The sequence below is a fragment of the Rhodnius prolixus genome, unplaced genomic scaffold, assembly GCF_049639745.1.
Source record: "Rhodnius prolixus isolate KJV_2025 unplaced genomic scaffold, Rpr scaffold_12, whole genome shotgun sequence".
Lineage (NCBI taxonomy): Eukaryota > Metazoa > Arthropoda > Insecta > Hemiptera > Reduviidae > Rhodnius > Rhodnius prolixus.
The window spans coordinates 8,479,969-8,493,125 of record NW_027411635.1 but is presented as its reverse complement, the minus strand read 5'-3'; the positions used below and the strand labels follow the sequence as shown (position 1 = coordinate 8,493,125).

General features: G+C 36.9%; 1 protein-coding gene across 1 annotated transcript in view; it reads right to left on the bottom strand.

Moving 5' to 3' along the window:
• Positions 1–506: 506 nt before the first annotated feature.
• tup (LIM1_Isl and LIM2_Isl domain-containing protein tup) overlaps positions 507–13,157 on the bottom strand; it is a 111,336-nt gene continuing 98,685 nt past the window's right edge. Inside the window, exons 5-7 of the mRNA XM_074142855.1 lie at positions 5,861–6,067; positions 2,577–2,734; positions 507–2,474 (exon numbers count right to left, since the gene is read on the bottom strand). Coding sequence (XP_073998956.1) covers positions 2,579–2,734; positions 5,861–6,067 — 363 coding nt within the window. The 3' untranslated portion in view covers positions 507–2,474; positions 2,577–2,578. The remainder of the gene's footprint in view (positions 2,475–2,576; positions 2,735–5,860; positions 6,068–13,157) is intronic.

Sequence of the window (13,157 nt, the reverse complement as noted above, 5' to 3'; positions counted from 1 at the left end):
ACGGGATTAGATTAGAATGACCAATTAAAGCTTCAAGAAAATGCGTAAGGAGTAACTACTAGCTATTTTCGAAGGTGAATTTTGGGCGTCACTGAGCTGATACCAGTGTAAACTGCCAACTCACCATAACATGATATGTAATATGTACCAATTTGGTAATAAATTTCTGAACAAGGCGCCAAAACGGCGAAAGGGATGCGGAGCCTATTAACGTGTATGCGTTACTGCAGAATGTAAGAAAAGGTCAGCGAGAAGCGTCACTTTCAGACCTAAGTTGCGCTTTACTACTGGGCTTCAGGACTCGAATGACTGATATAGTGAATGGTGTGGGCATCTGTAAAAAAAAAGAAAAATAATAATACAAAAAAAAAAATCGAGCTGTTTCAGCACACAATTAAACTAACCATTTTGCAATGGTTTGGTGAAAAACGCAGAATCTCCCCCCCCTCTTAGTAAAGGTTAAAGGATTTTAAAAACTAGAAACATTCAAAGCTTCCACATTAATTTCTAAAGTATTTTATTTTAAATTTAATCACAACACATAATGTAAAGTTCGTCTGATTTTTTTTAAATTTTTGCTTTCATTATTATATAATAATTAATTATTATTAAATATTACAATTATTCCCAGGCACTGCAAAAAGACTGTGCACTATAACAAAGAAACAATCTCAGAAAGAATTCAATTGTTCATCTTATTATTAATAATACAGTTACAAATAACTTTGTACAAATAGAATTATAATAATTACACTGTAAAAACGCCTAAAAATTAAAAAAAAAAAAAAAATTGTATTTACAATAATTTTTCGGTATTGGTACAGTTTAAAAAATTAATGTTATAGTGTACTATACTCGGGTTTTACGAACCTTGAAAAGTAAACAGGTTCATCTTGTGATGTGATTTGGCTTTTTTTTTGGAAAAGCTAGTACTGGCAGTGTCTCAAGACACGGTTAGCTGACCATCTCGATTCTGTTGGGAAGGTAAAAACGATTAGGATAGTGGTGCAGATCAAAAACCTCAACTGGCCACTGTTACAAAATTGCCAACTATACTTAAAAAAACCTATCTGGTATGCGCTTCCCCTTCCAATAAGATCACTATTTTACTCTTAGCCTCACACACTTCTAGTGTTATTATTATTTTAAACCAGACACATCTTGTTTAGTTTAAAGAAGAAAAAAATAAAATATTTAATGGCTTTAGAACATTTTTTACATTCATATTACAGGCCAATTCTTTTTCCAAATAATGACTCCTGAGACCAAGGTGTTGTTTTTATTTTTGCTCTTGAGCATAGTATACTTAACGCTCTCTCTCTAAAAAAAAAAAAAAAAATGTATAGAGAGTGGAGATTTAATTAGATAGCGTACGCTGCTCTGGATTACAGTCTAATATTTAAAACGCTTTATGTGAGAGATTGGAGACCATACACAAAGTTTGCAACAATCCTTAAAAAAGGGATTTACTCTAAATTGGGGCAATTTTCCACAGACTTATTTGAGTTGCACCACCTATTTTATGGCCAGCACTAGGTTGTACAAAATATTCTTCCAGAGGTATATGCCTAAGAATATTACTTTTTTCTTAACACCAACATAGCTGTTAAATAAAATAGATTTAAACTTAAATACCAATTAATGTTATTGCTAGATACAAACTACATAACAGAAATAGTGCCAATTTTATTTTTTTAAAGGGGGGCGCTTATCTATTTTTTGTATTTTTATTTTATTTCATTTTTTTTTTGTAAAGAATCCCAAATACGTGGTACATAAATTTATATTTTGCTCGGAAATGTTTGAGTAAACAATTCCGAGCATAAAAGAAAAAACAAAAATCTTTTTGTGGGAATTTTTGATAAAATTTTGGTTCAAATTCAAGGGTCAACTATTAATTGAAGTAACAATAATCTGAATCACAGAATTTCCTTTACTATAAACAGCAAGTTGTAATCCACAATACTTATAAACGTTATGACAATCCTAAATAAAACAGCAAGCTGCACCCAGAGCTTGACTTACTATAGTCGCGGATGAGAGCGATCCAGAATTCCTTTTAAAAGTTAGGCAGTAATCCAGAAATCCTCTTAATATACAGCAAACAATATTTTATGATTGCCCTTGCTGTAACTGATCTGTATAACATCGCAGTTGTAACAATATTACATAATAGTTGTTCCCTGAAATATTATCTCAAAATCCTATCCAATACTCCCCCCCCTCCATCATCCTCAAAAAATGAAAACAACAATTATTCTGGATTACTTAAGGTCAATGCTGAAATGCCCATGGATTTGAATTAGGGGGTATTAAATCTTATTTACAGAATTTTTTAAAAAAAATCTTTTTTGTATTTTTTTTTTTTTAAACTAAAACATTTATGTTACTGTTTTATTATTTAGGATCCCATTTTTCGTGTGAAAAAAAATCCCAAATAAGTTTATTTACACTTCTGCGACAAATCTTCAGGCCTGTAACAACAGGAGTTTGTAAGTTTAAAATTTTCTATTCAGCACAAAAAAAAAGCTTCTCATATTTGTGGAAGCCTGCTTCAACAACTTCTTAGTATTTACCGTTATGGGCTGGGTGCGTCATGCTGTAATGAATCATCACTTTCCAGATATGTGACGTAACTGTCCGTAGAATCCGGGTGTACCATGTCTGTGGGTGGAGCTAGGACTTCGTGCGGTACACCAGGATTGCTTCCTATTTCGTAACCTTGTCCGTGCAGCTAGAAAACATTACGAAAATAAGATTAGACAAAGGTAAAATTGCAAATGGGAACCCTTCATAGCACTGATTTTTGTAGTGCTATGCTTATTATCGCAGTTACCACGTAGAGGAAAGTGGATTACTGTCTACTTCAGGAATCTTGACGTTTTCGCCGATATTCCAGCGTAATAACACTCAAGCCTAACAAGCCTTAACACTTTTTAGCCATTTTTTTTTTTTGTGGTTCTGCGAACTCAATAATGGCTCAAACCAAAGATTGGTGCGACTAATGCTGAAGGATAGACGTTCTTGGGGTGGTTATCCTGGATTCCCACTCTTCCTGGAGCTTCTCCTGGAAAGCTTGGGTTTCCCCAGAATTTAAAAGCAGGACATCTTCCTCTATAAAAATCATTTCAGAAGAGTGGTTTGGCACTGAGAAGTGTTTACCTCAGTTGTTGTCTCTTTGTTTCCCTGGGATCGAATGCCTCTTGCTAGAATGCCTAGAGATGGCGTTCCCAAGAAGTGTACATTGGACGTTGTTAGTAACTATCTCTGGAACCACTTCTTTCTCTTCCTAGCTCTATCCTGAAGAGGATAGTTTCCTTAATTAAGGAAAGCCAAGCCCAGAACATCTGGATAGCGTTAGGGAATTGTTTTAAGCTACCAAAGAATGGATAGTCATAAACGCTGAATTCCTGTTTTTACCTGGAGTTTACCCAGATAGAAGTGCAGTAATATATTCTCTGTCCGTTTAATTTGAGGGAAGAGGGAGTATGCAACTCTAAATGGATATTCCTAATTGTTGGCTCTCATCTGTCTTAGAGAATCTGGATTAGTTTTTTTCATCACTTGGAGGTGCTGTAGTAGGAAAAAATAGGTCTTTCTGCTGTTTGGGTCGCAATGCAAAATACACGGTTAACAATAATCCTCATTAACTGCTGTTCATTAATTTTGGTGACTGATTCATAGTTTCAATAGGATGAAAAAATGAAATAAATGCCAGTTTTCAGTCGTGATACATTTATTCTGCCGAGCTTTCGACCTAGGGACTAGGTCATCTTCAGGGCTAGTTTACAAAGTAATATTTTACATTACTGGGTTGGTGTGTCTTCTGTCTTGTCTGTTGATGGACTCTATGAACTTGTCCATGAACAGACAAGACAGAAGATACACTAATCCTGTAATGTAAAATATTACTTTGTAAACTAGCCCTGAAGATGACCTAGTCCCTAGGTCGAAAGCTCGGCAGAATAAATGTATCACGACTGAAAACTGGCATTTATTTTTTCATGGATAGGAATCCTCATTAACATTATATATATGATAGAATTTATTGTACGTTGTAGTGCCTTGCGACACTTTAGAAGGATACATTCGTTTTTTTAACTTAAGAGTAAAAAAAATATATTTTTTAGCTAAGTAAAAATATTTAGACAAATTGTAGTCCTCGTTAAATATAGGTGGTACATCCGTACATTGAACTGAACGCCCGTAATTAATGAGCAAGTTGCAGATTCCCCCACTAATCTTAAGATGGCAGAGTTGTGATTTAATCAACTTGAGATAGTTTAAAGACTTAATACAATTTTCACTTGATGGATGCTTTAGTTCTGTGCTCTGTATTGAATGGTGGCACATTACTAGTTCTCTTTAGGCGAAAGTCTTGCTTATTGAATGAAACATCACACGATGAAGATGAAACCAGATTTTAGTTACCCATAAATATTGATGAAGATATGTACTCTTCATCTATTTGGGGATACATGTATAGTTTATCTATTTTAGGGAGGTGATTCTGTTCAATAGAATTATGGGAACATAAGCATGCTTGAAGTTTTTGTTTAGTATAGGTGGTAGATCTGTACCAATTTACAGCTCAACACAATCATACATAATTTTTTTTAATGATTTAAAGCGTGTATAGTCTGATTTATTTTCTGCAATTTTTTTAAAATTTAGTTTCATCATGGGAGGTAATAATTGATTTTTAAGGTGACATGTTTAGTTGTGCTTTTGGCGGCGGTGAAAAACTCCCCCCCCCCCCAAAAAGGGCTAGAATATTGTCTTGTCTCTCGCCTTCTCACCGCTTGAACTCACAACCCCCCGGGGGTGGTGAAAAACTGCTAATGGATGGGTATTTCCCCTGGTTTTTACACCAACCCCGAGCCTTTATCCATTGATGTTTTTCCATTCACTACTGGCCCTCCGCTTTGGAGGCGGCGGACGAGGTTAAGACTGATGTGGGAATTTTTTTTTTTTAGGGAGGCGGTAAGAGGGAAGGCAGCATTAAAAGCTTTCTAGTACGGGAGCAGCAGTAGCTTACTCTCCCAGAAGTGAGGCAGCTATTGTTGAAGAGAAGGGGTCAAAACTAACCCCAGTTGCCAGTTGCTGCCCCCCTAGAACTCGGAAGTCCCATCCAATTTTACCCCACCAAGAATGCTTCCTTGGGGGTGGTAAATATAGCAACCACCCTAGTATTGACAGAAGTCGCTCTTTCTCTCACTCTGTTTCACTCATACGCGCACAGTGAAAACCCCCCAGGAGTTTGCGCCAACGCTATATTTTGCCACCCTCTTGGGGGTGGTATGTGCAGCCATAGTGAGCTTTCAAAAGCTCTGCTGCCCCCACTACTAGCTAAGTGGTTGCCTAGGTAACTCCATAGTATATTCAAAGTTGCCGATAAGGTGTACCTTCACCATTATCGTAGAACAGTATTCACACAATGCTGTAAAATGGTACTAGCAGTAGGTTTTCTTGTTTAACTCTAAATTTGGAAATGAATAAATTTTTTAAATCTGAGAAAACCCACAGAATTTGAAATCCAAAACTGCCAAAATCGTCTTAAATTAGGGCTCTAATTCAACAGAATTGAATTACTTAAGACTAGAACACCTTTTAATAGGCATGAATTTAACAGGAGTTGATTTAAGCAAGATTTAAATTTAAGAGGAGTTGCTGTAATTAGGAATTAAATTTAACCAGAGATGCAATAAATAGAGCTTGAACTTAACCAGAGCTGCTTTACATAGGACTGAATTCAGCTAGATGTTTTTAAGTAGGACTACAATTTAACTAGATTTCTCTTAGGTTGGTCCTTGAATTTAATTGATTCCTAGTACTTCTTTTGCTGGGTCTTCTGACTTACCTGGTTAACTAGATGCTGAAAAGGTGGCGCCGTGGGGTCCAGTCGATCTAGGTCCGTGTGTAAGGCGAAATCGCTTAGCGCTTTCCAAGGAGGTTGGTATGATGTCACTTCTATTGGATTCATTCCTAATGGACTTTCATGCCTGACGGGACTTGAAGCCACCATTGGGATACCTTGCATACTGCCATAGCCAAGTTTGCGTCCGTCCTGAAAGACCAAGTATAATTTTTTTTGCTCTTATTTTTGCTACAATCAGCGCGTTGGCGCTATAAGTAATAGAAACAATGAAGCACACGAGTGGAGAAGTTACCGCAGTGGTAACACTCCAAAACATTAGACTGTTAGTCACATCTCTTCACTTGAAAGGAGATCACGAGGCCACTGTCTCTTAAGGCGTCTTGTCGGGTTGTCAGGAAGAGTTCTTGAAGAAAGATTTTGAACTAGAGGATTCGCCTGTGATTGCAGGTAGAAGTAACCGAGTGGAGAAGTTTACCCAGTGGTAACACTCCAAAACATTAGACTGTTAGTCACATCTCTTCACTTGAGAGGAGATCACGAGGCCACTGTCTCTTAAGGCATCTTGTCCGGGTTATCAGGAAGAGTTCTTGAATACAAATTTTTAGCAAGAGGATTAATATGAGATTGCAGGTTGAAGTGGAGTTTTCTGCATCGTATTTTAGCGTCTTGAGTGACAAAAAGAATGTTAAGGTCAGTGTGTATATACTCGTAGTTAGGTTGGAGACATAAAATGGAGCGTTTATAATAGTTCGAAGTATTTTAGATTGAAGGGACTGAATCCTTTGGAGATTTGTGCGTTTGGTTGAACCGTACAGCTCTATTCCATACGTCCAGATGGGTTTTAAAATAGTAGCATAAATTAGTCTTTTGTTGCCCAGAGAGAGTTTTGGTCTAAGAGTCTTTTAAGTAGTCGATAGCGTCTGTTTAGTTCTGTTCTTTTTTAGTCTAGTGTGGGGGTTCAAAGAAAGTCTTTGGTCCTAAGTAAAGCCCAAGGTAGAAGGGCAACGTTTACTACTGGTAGATGTGTTAGGTTATAGTAGACTGGAGGAAGAGTAATGCGACGAAGAGTGAAGGTTATGTTTTGAGACTTGGTTTTATTAAGCTTAATAGCCCATTTCTTGAATCACAAGTATAGTTTTAAGTAGAAAAATGTCGTGTGCTTATCAATCCAGAAAAGTTTGGATTCCTGGATTGGTGACCATTTTATCGATTTTTTTTTAATCCAACAAACTTCTATAATCCAGAAGAAAGAAAGCATTAAGAAACAGTAATCGAATGGAGCTGAATCAGAACTTATAGCCTGGGTATGAATTATACAAAGTTCAATGACATCAACTTAGTAAGAACTTCACCGAAATGACATGTTCTGACGTACCTTGAACATTAACAAAATATTGCACTTTGCGTCCAAGTATTTTTCTTTTTTTAAATAATACAATGGACAAATCTGTCACCCTAATGCATTAAATAGTAAGAATTCTAACGTATATTAAGAAAACTTATCACAGTGTGTCCGTGAATGTATAAATATGACACATAATGTAAATACGCACCGTGTAAACAAATGCACGTGGTAGTTTCAAGTAGGGAGCCTACGAGTATGTACGTTTGTCTATCAGTCTTTTGGGGTTCCTGTAAATGGAGTAGTCTAAAAGTACAGTGTACGGTTCCACCTACTGCTGGAGCTATGGTCCCGTTTACAGAAACATTAGTACTTGTCGTGAAAGAATCTACCACATCTTCTTCCTTACCCCTCTCCAGGACTCTAGTAACCCACTAGGGGAGATATAAAAGCACTTATCAAAACTAAGGATCGGAAAAATAAGGGGATGAAGAACCCATACTTTTTTTTTTACTGTATAATATCTTCAACTGTTTCTTAAAGATAGACTATTCGTGCCGTTTTGTCCGGAATTGTCCCATTTTGTCCGAAACTGTCTCATGTGGTCCGGAACAGTCCCATTTTGACCGGCACTTTCCCATTTTGTCCGAAACTATCCCATTCTGTTCGGAACTGTCCCATTTTGACCGGAACTATCCCATTTTGTCCGGAACTGTCTCATTTTGTCCGGAACAGTCCCATTTTGACCGGCACTGTCCCATTTTGTCCGGAACTATCCCATTTTGTTTGGAACTATCCCATTTTGTCCGGAACTATCCCATTTTGTCCGGAACTGTCCCGTTTTGAAGGTATAACCTCCCCCACGACCCATTCTGTTCGGTTATTTGATAAAAAAAAAAGATAAGAGCCAAAAAAATGCGCCAAACTCTGTAAGTAAAATTTTGATAGAATAAAATAAATTATCGAATACAACTTCAACCTCAGCCAGGCACATCTGCACCCATTGAAAAAAAATACTCTCAATAATTAATAACATATGGTCTGAAGAACGAGATTGGAATGCTAAATCAGTGGTGAAAGCATTTTGCACTGTAATCGCCAAATATGAACTCAGTTGTATTGTATTTTTTGATGCAATTGAAAAATACAAAATTTCATTCTCATTTCAACTTTATAATTTATTATCAAAATATTAAATATCATAGCTTTCTTTTAATATAATACCATAATATGTCCAATGAAGTGTTCATTTTTCATAAAAAGAAAAAGTACCTTTAAATTATCCAGTCAGTTTGTTACTGCTTTACAAACCCAAAATAGATCTCAAAGTACCTTAGACAGGGTTTTTGGGTATCTTGCGACTGAACTAGAGGTACGTGGAGAAGGGACTGTACATTTGAAATTATCACTGGATGACTTCAAGTTTGGAAGTACGTCTAATGGTAGTTCAGGTTTTTAGCCGTCGTCTGAACAGTTTTCTTTCCGAATCAATGGTGTGTTGTCCATTTTCTGTTGCACGTGAATGTGTTTTTTCCAGTGTATAAGGTCTTTTATAGTGTATGCGTTGATATTGTACGAGGGTCGTTTGAAAAGTCCGTGCAAAGTCAGAAGCACCACTGGCGCGTATCGAGGTTATGTTTAGTTAGTAGCATCTCTTGGAAGAACACACACCAAGTTTCAGCCAGATCGGTCTATTTCTTTGTGTTTGGCATTTGTTTGAATCGAGGAAGTCGAGTGATTTTCAAAAAATGGACGAAAAAGAATTTCGTGTGTTGATTAAACACTACTTTATGAAAGGCAAAACGCCTCAGGAGACTAAAGAGAAGCTTGATAAACATTATGGTGACTCTGCTCCTTCGATTAGAACAGTTTATAAGTGGTTTCAAAATTTTCGGAGTGGCCATATGGGCACAAGTGACGCTGAACGTTCTGGACGCCCTGTTGAGGTTACTACTCCAGAAATCATTGATAAAATCCATGATATGGTGATGGATGACAGAAGAGTGAAGGTGCGTGAGATTGCTAGTGCTGTGGGCATCTCGAATGAACGGGTACATAATATTTTGCATCAACATTTGGACATGACAAAGCTATCCGCAAGATGGGTGCCGCGATTGCTCACGCTTGACCAAAAACGAAATCGTGTGAAGTGTTGCAAGGACGGTTTGCAGCTGTTCCAGAAGAATCCGCAGGACTTTAAGCGTCGTTTCGTCACTGTGGATGAAACATGGATACATTACTACACTCCTGAGACCAAAGAACAATCTAAACAATGGGTTACCAAGGGGGAATCTGCGCCAAAAAAGGCGAAGACCGTTCCTTCGGCCGGAAAGATTATGGCGACTGTCTTTTGGGATTCGCAAGGAATAATCCTGATCGACTATCTGGAAAAGGGTAAAACTATTACAGGTGCATATTATTCATCGTTATTGGACCGTTTGAAAACCGAGCTGCAAGAAAAACGACCGCGATTGGCCTACAAAAAAGTCCTTTTCCATCACGACAACGCACCAGCTCACACCTCAGCAGTTGTGGTCGCAAAATTAATGGAAATAGGGTTCCAACTCGTTTCACATCCCCTCTATTCTCCAGACTTGGCTCCCTCGGACTACTATTTGTTCCCCAATATGAAGAAATGGCTGGCGGGAAAAAGATTTTATTCAAACGAGGAGGTGATTGCAGAAACGAATGGCTATTTTTCAGACTTGGACAAATCCTATTATTCGGAAGGGATTAACAAACTAGAGCAGCGTTGGACGAAGTGTATAAGCCTAAAAGGAGACTATGTTGAAAAATAAAAAATGTTTACCCCAAAAAATTAAGTAGTTTTTATTTTTGCACGGACTTTTCAAACGACCCTCGTATGAGTCGCGGTGTTCCGAAAATCATAATAGCACTTTTCTTTGGCATTACGTATAGCTAAAACGTTGTATACTTAGTACCCCCATTCATATGAGGCGAGTGGTGAGGCTGTCAAGGTCTGAGGAGTAGATCTGTAAATGAATCTAGAGCAATCAGGTTTCAGAGGTGTCCGAATTGGAGAATAGAGCTCTCGGAGAGTTTGGTATCCCTTCTTTCAGAGCAAAGTTTCGTGTCCGAGTTAGTCTCGTTTAAGAGTAACTAAAATTATTACTAAAATACTGTTGCTTTTTGGTAGCCAGACTATTACTATTTAGTCCCTGCTTTATAGTCTTATGGAGTAAAAAAATTCATGAAATAGTCGCAGTTTAAAAAAATTACTATGCTCAGTTTGTTAGAACATAAATTAGTGAACGTTTACAAAGTACAATGGTAAAACTAATTTGTGTCTTTCCACAAATCCAAGGGCCATAATGTCATTGATCCCCGTTGGTTTTCAAAATTAATGAGGGTTATGTAGAACCTTAGAAAGTTAGTCAGGTTCAGAGCGACTACCATGTTACATTCATTATGACTTACAAGCTAGAGGAGACATCTTTTGAAGACACAGTACATACTGCACAAGCTGCGTAAAGTGCATTATTTGATAAATCAAGGAATAATTTCGAACCTTTAAATGTAAGATATTGAACAGTTAAATATGTGACAGGAGATTTCCAATTTTTTTGGTAATTAAACGCAACTCTCCCAAAATTACCAAATAATTATTAAACCTTCTTGTTTGTAACAGATGTAAAATTATTTTTTAGCCATTTTGTGTATGCTTGAGAACATCTAAAACTCTTAACATTTGATTTTTCTTAGAAAAATCACTCGGAAAACTACTTATTTCCCGATATTAAGAAAAAATACTAGCTTTACTGCCGTGGCAATATTTTCAGTAGAAAGGGGATGAAAAAATACAAAAAAATGACCTATCGCGTGCTCTTCTTTCTCTTTGATAACAAGTTAAAAAATTGAAATATGATTAATAAATACCAGATTTTGAAATGGCCTAGCACCTTTAATTTTGAAGATATCGTACTGCGGTTCCCGGTTTCTTTTATAACATTTTATACTCTTTAAAAGTGTGTATGTGAAAATGGGGCTCAACTGCAAACCCTTAGTTTTGGACGCGCGTCTGCCGCGTATGCGGGCAGGAATCTAAAATCAAGTCACATATTCTAAAACTAAAGGTGACGGGCAACAAATTTTTCCTCTACCATTTTTTTTTTGCTCAGATCAACCGTTTAAGCATGAAATGCATTTGAGCCTGTATAATTTTACTCATGACTATCAAACTATCTCAAAGCTTACCACATCTCTAGGTCGCAAAGTACCTAAGACTAGGTTTTTGCGTACCTCGCGACTGAACTGGAGGTAGGTATGGTAGGAAATCTGATGAAAAAAGTGCCCGGGGAAGACAAGGAAAAGGGCAGGCACGCGCATAAGAAGCTTTGTATGATAATTCAGCCCGAAGGTATGAACATCCCTTTCTATTTACCGAATCTTGGGGGTCAAAAGCCTGTATTATTGCACATTACCGTCTGTACGACAGTGAGTTTGACGAGTAAGAATGCTGATCCTTGCTATCAGCCATCTGGAATATCTTTAGCTGGGTCCATTTTCATTACCCTCCGGATCTTCACAGATCTTTGCTCAGTTTCAAATCTTTGTTCACAGATCTTTGCTCACATCAAATGATAAAACAATTTTGTTTTTATTACATCACCGTTGAGTCCGCACGCCTTGTGTTTTTTTAATCCTCCGACACTTCGGCCAACTTTCAAGAACTTTGATTTTATTGTCAATCATAAACACTGTTCCACTTTTACATAACTTTGCAGCTTCTTTTGTTGTTCGTTTATCCAACACAAATCTTTCTTAACCAAACGCGTCTCTCATATTTCCATAGTATTCTAGACCTATTGCTTACTGCTTTCCACCGACTTTAGCTTAGAATTAAGATCCTGATTATGTACCAACCACTGCTTTTTTTTTTTGTGCACTATGACTTTCCTTCGTCCTTGTATACGTAAGTATGTAGACTTATGTTTCTGGCGTTTCGTTTTATAATGTGAAAATTTCATTACCCAGTCATTATGTATGGATTTCGTAAACTGTTGAGACAGATTACGCGGACGCTAAGTAAGACCACATAAGTCAGAGTAAAACACCGACAGACCGTTCGCTTAGAAGAAGGTAAAAGAGGAAGCTACTGAGGGCCCATTGGCTCATTCAAAAAATACCTGAGTTGCGATCAATAAGAAAATGCCCTCTTCATTTTGTTACCGATAAAAATCGGCTACATTAGATTTTTAGGGAAAATTCTATAATAATTTATTAAATATTTAATTAGCAAATGTACGCCAATTAATTCGAAAAGAATAGTCTTAAAGCAAAGGTTTTTAATATGTTAGTAGAAAACACATGTCTTTTTCAACTGTCCAAAATTCAACAATGAAATTATAAAAAAAAAACAATAGAAAAATCTGAAAATAACAACGAGAGACCAAGATCAGCCGAGGAGCAGTAGTTTTGAAGCGAGCTTCGAGTGCACAACGGCATTGCCGGAAATACTGTTTCAATCTTCAGGTGAAGAAATAGGAGGCACGTGGAAGCAATTCTGGACTTTTATCTAGACAAGCGGTGAGGGATTGTCTCCGAAGAATAAGTAGAAGAACTGGAAGGCACTTCCTGCAGTGGGCCCGAAGAGAGAAGCCATCCTTACGTATAGTCATTCATATCTGGTGTATATATATTAATTAACATTATTAGATATAGACTTTTCGAACATTATTATTATTTTTGTATGTGCAGGTTTTTTCTTTCAGAGGGTTATTTGGTGAGAGAGTGATTTCACCCAGATACTGTTTGGACTATTTATATATTTTTTTGATTATTCAATTACTTGTTATTGTTATAGAAAAGCTATTTAGTACATTTGCTATTTAATACCTGCATTATTCTAATTAACATATATATTTTGGTATAACATATCCATATTTTAGTTTATTTAATTTTTCCTTTTTTTTGGTC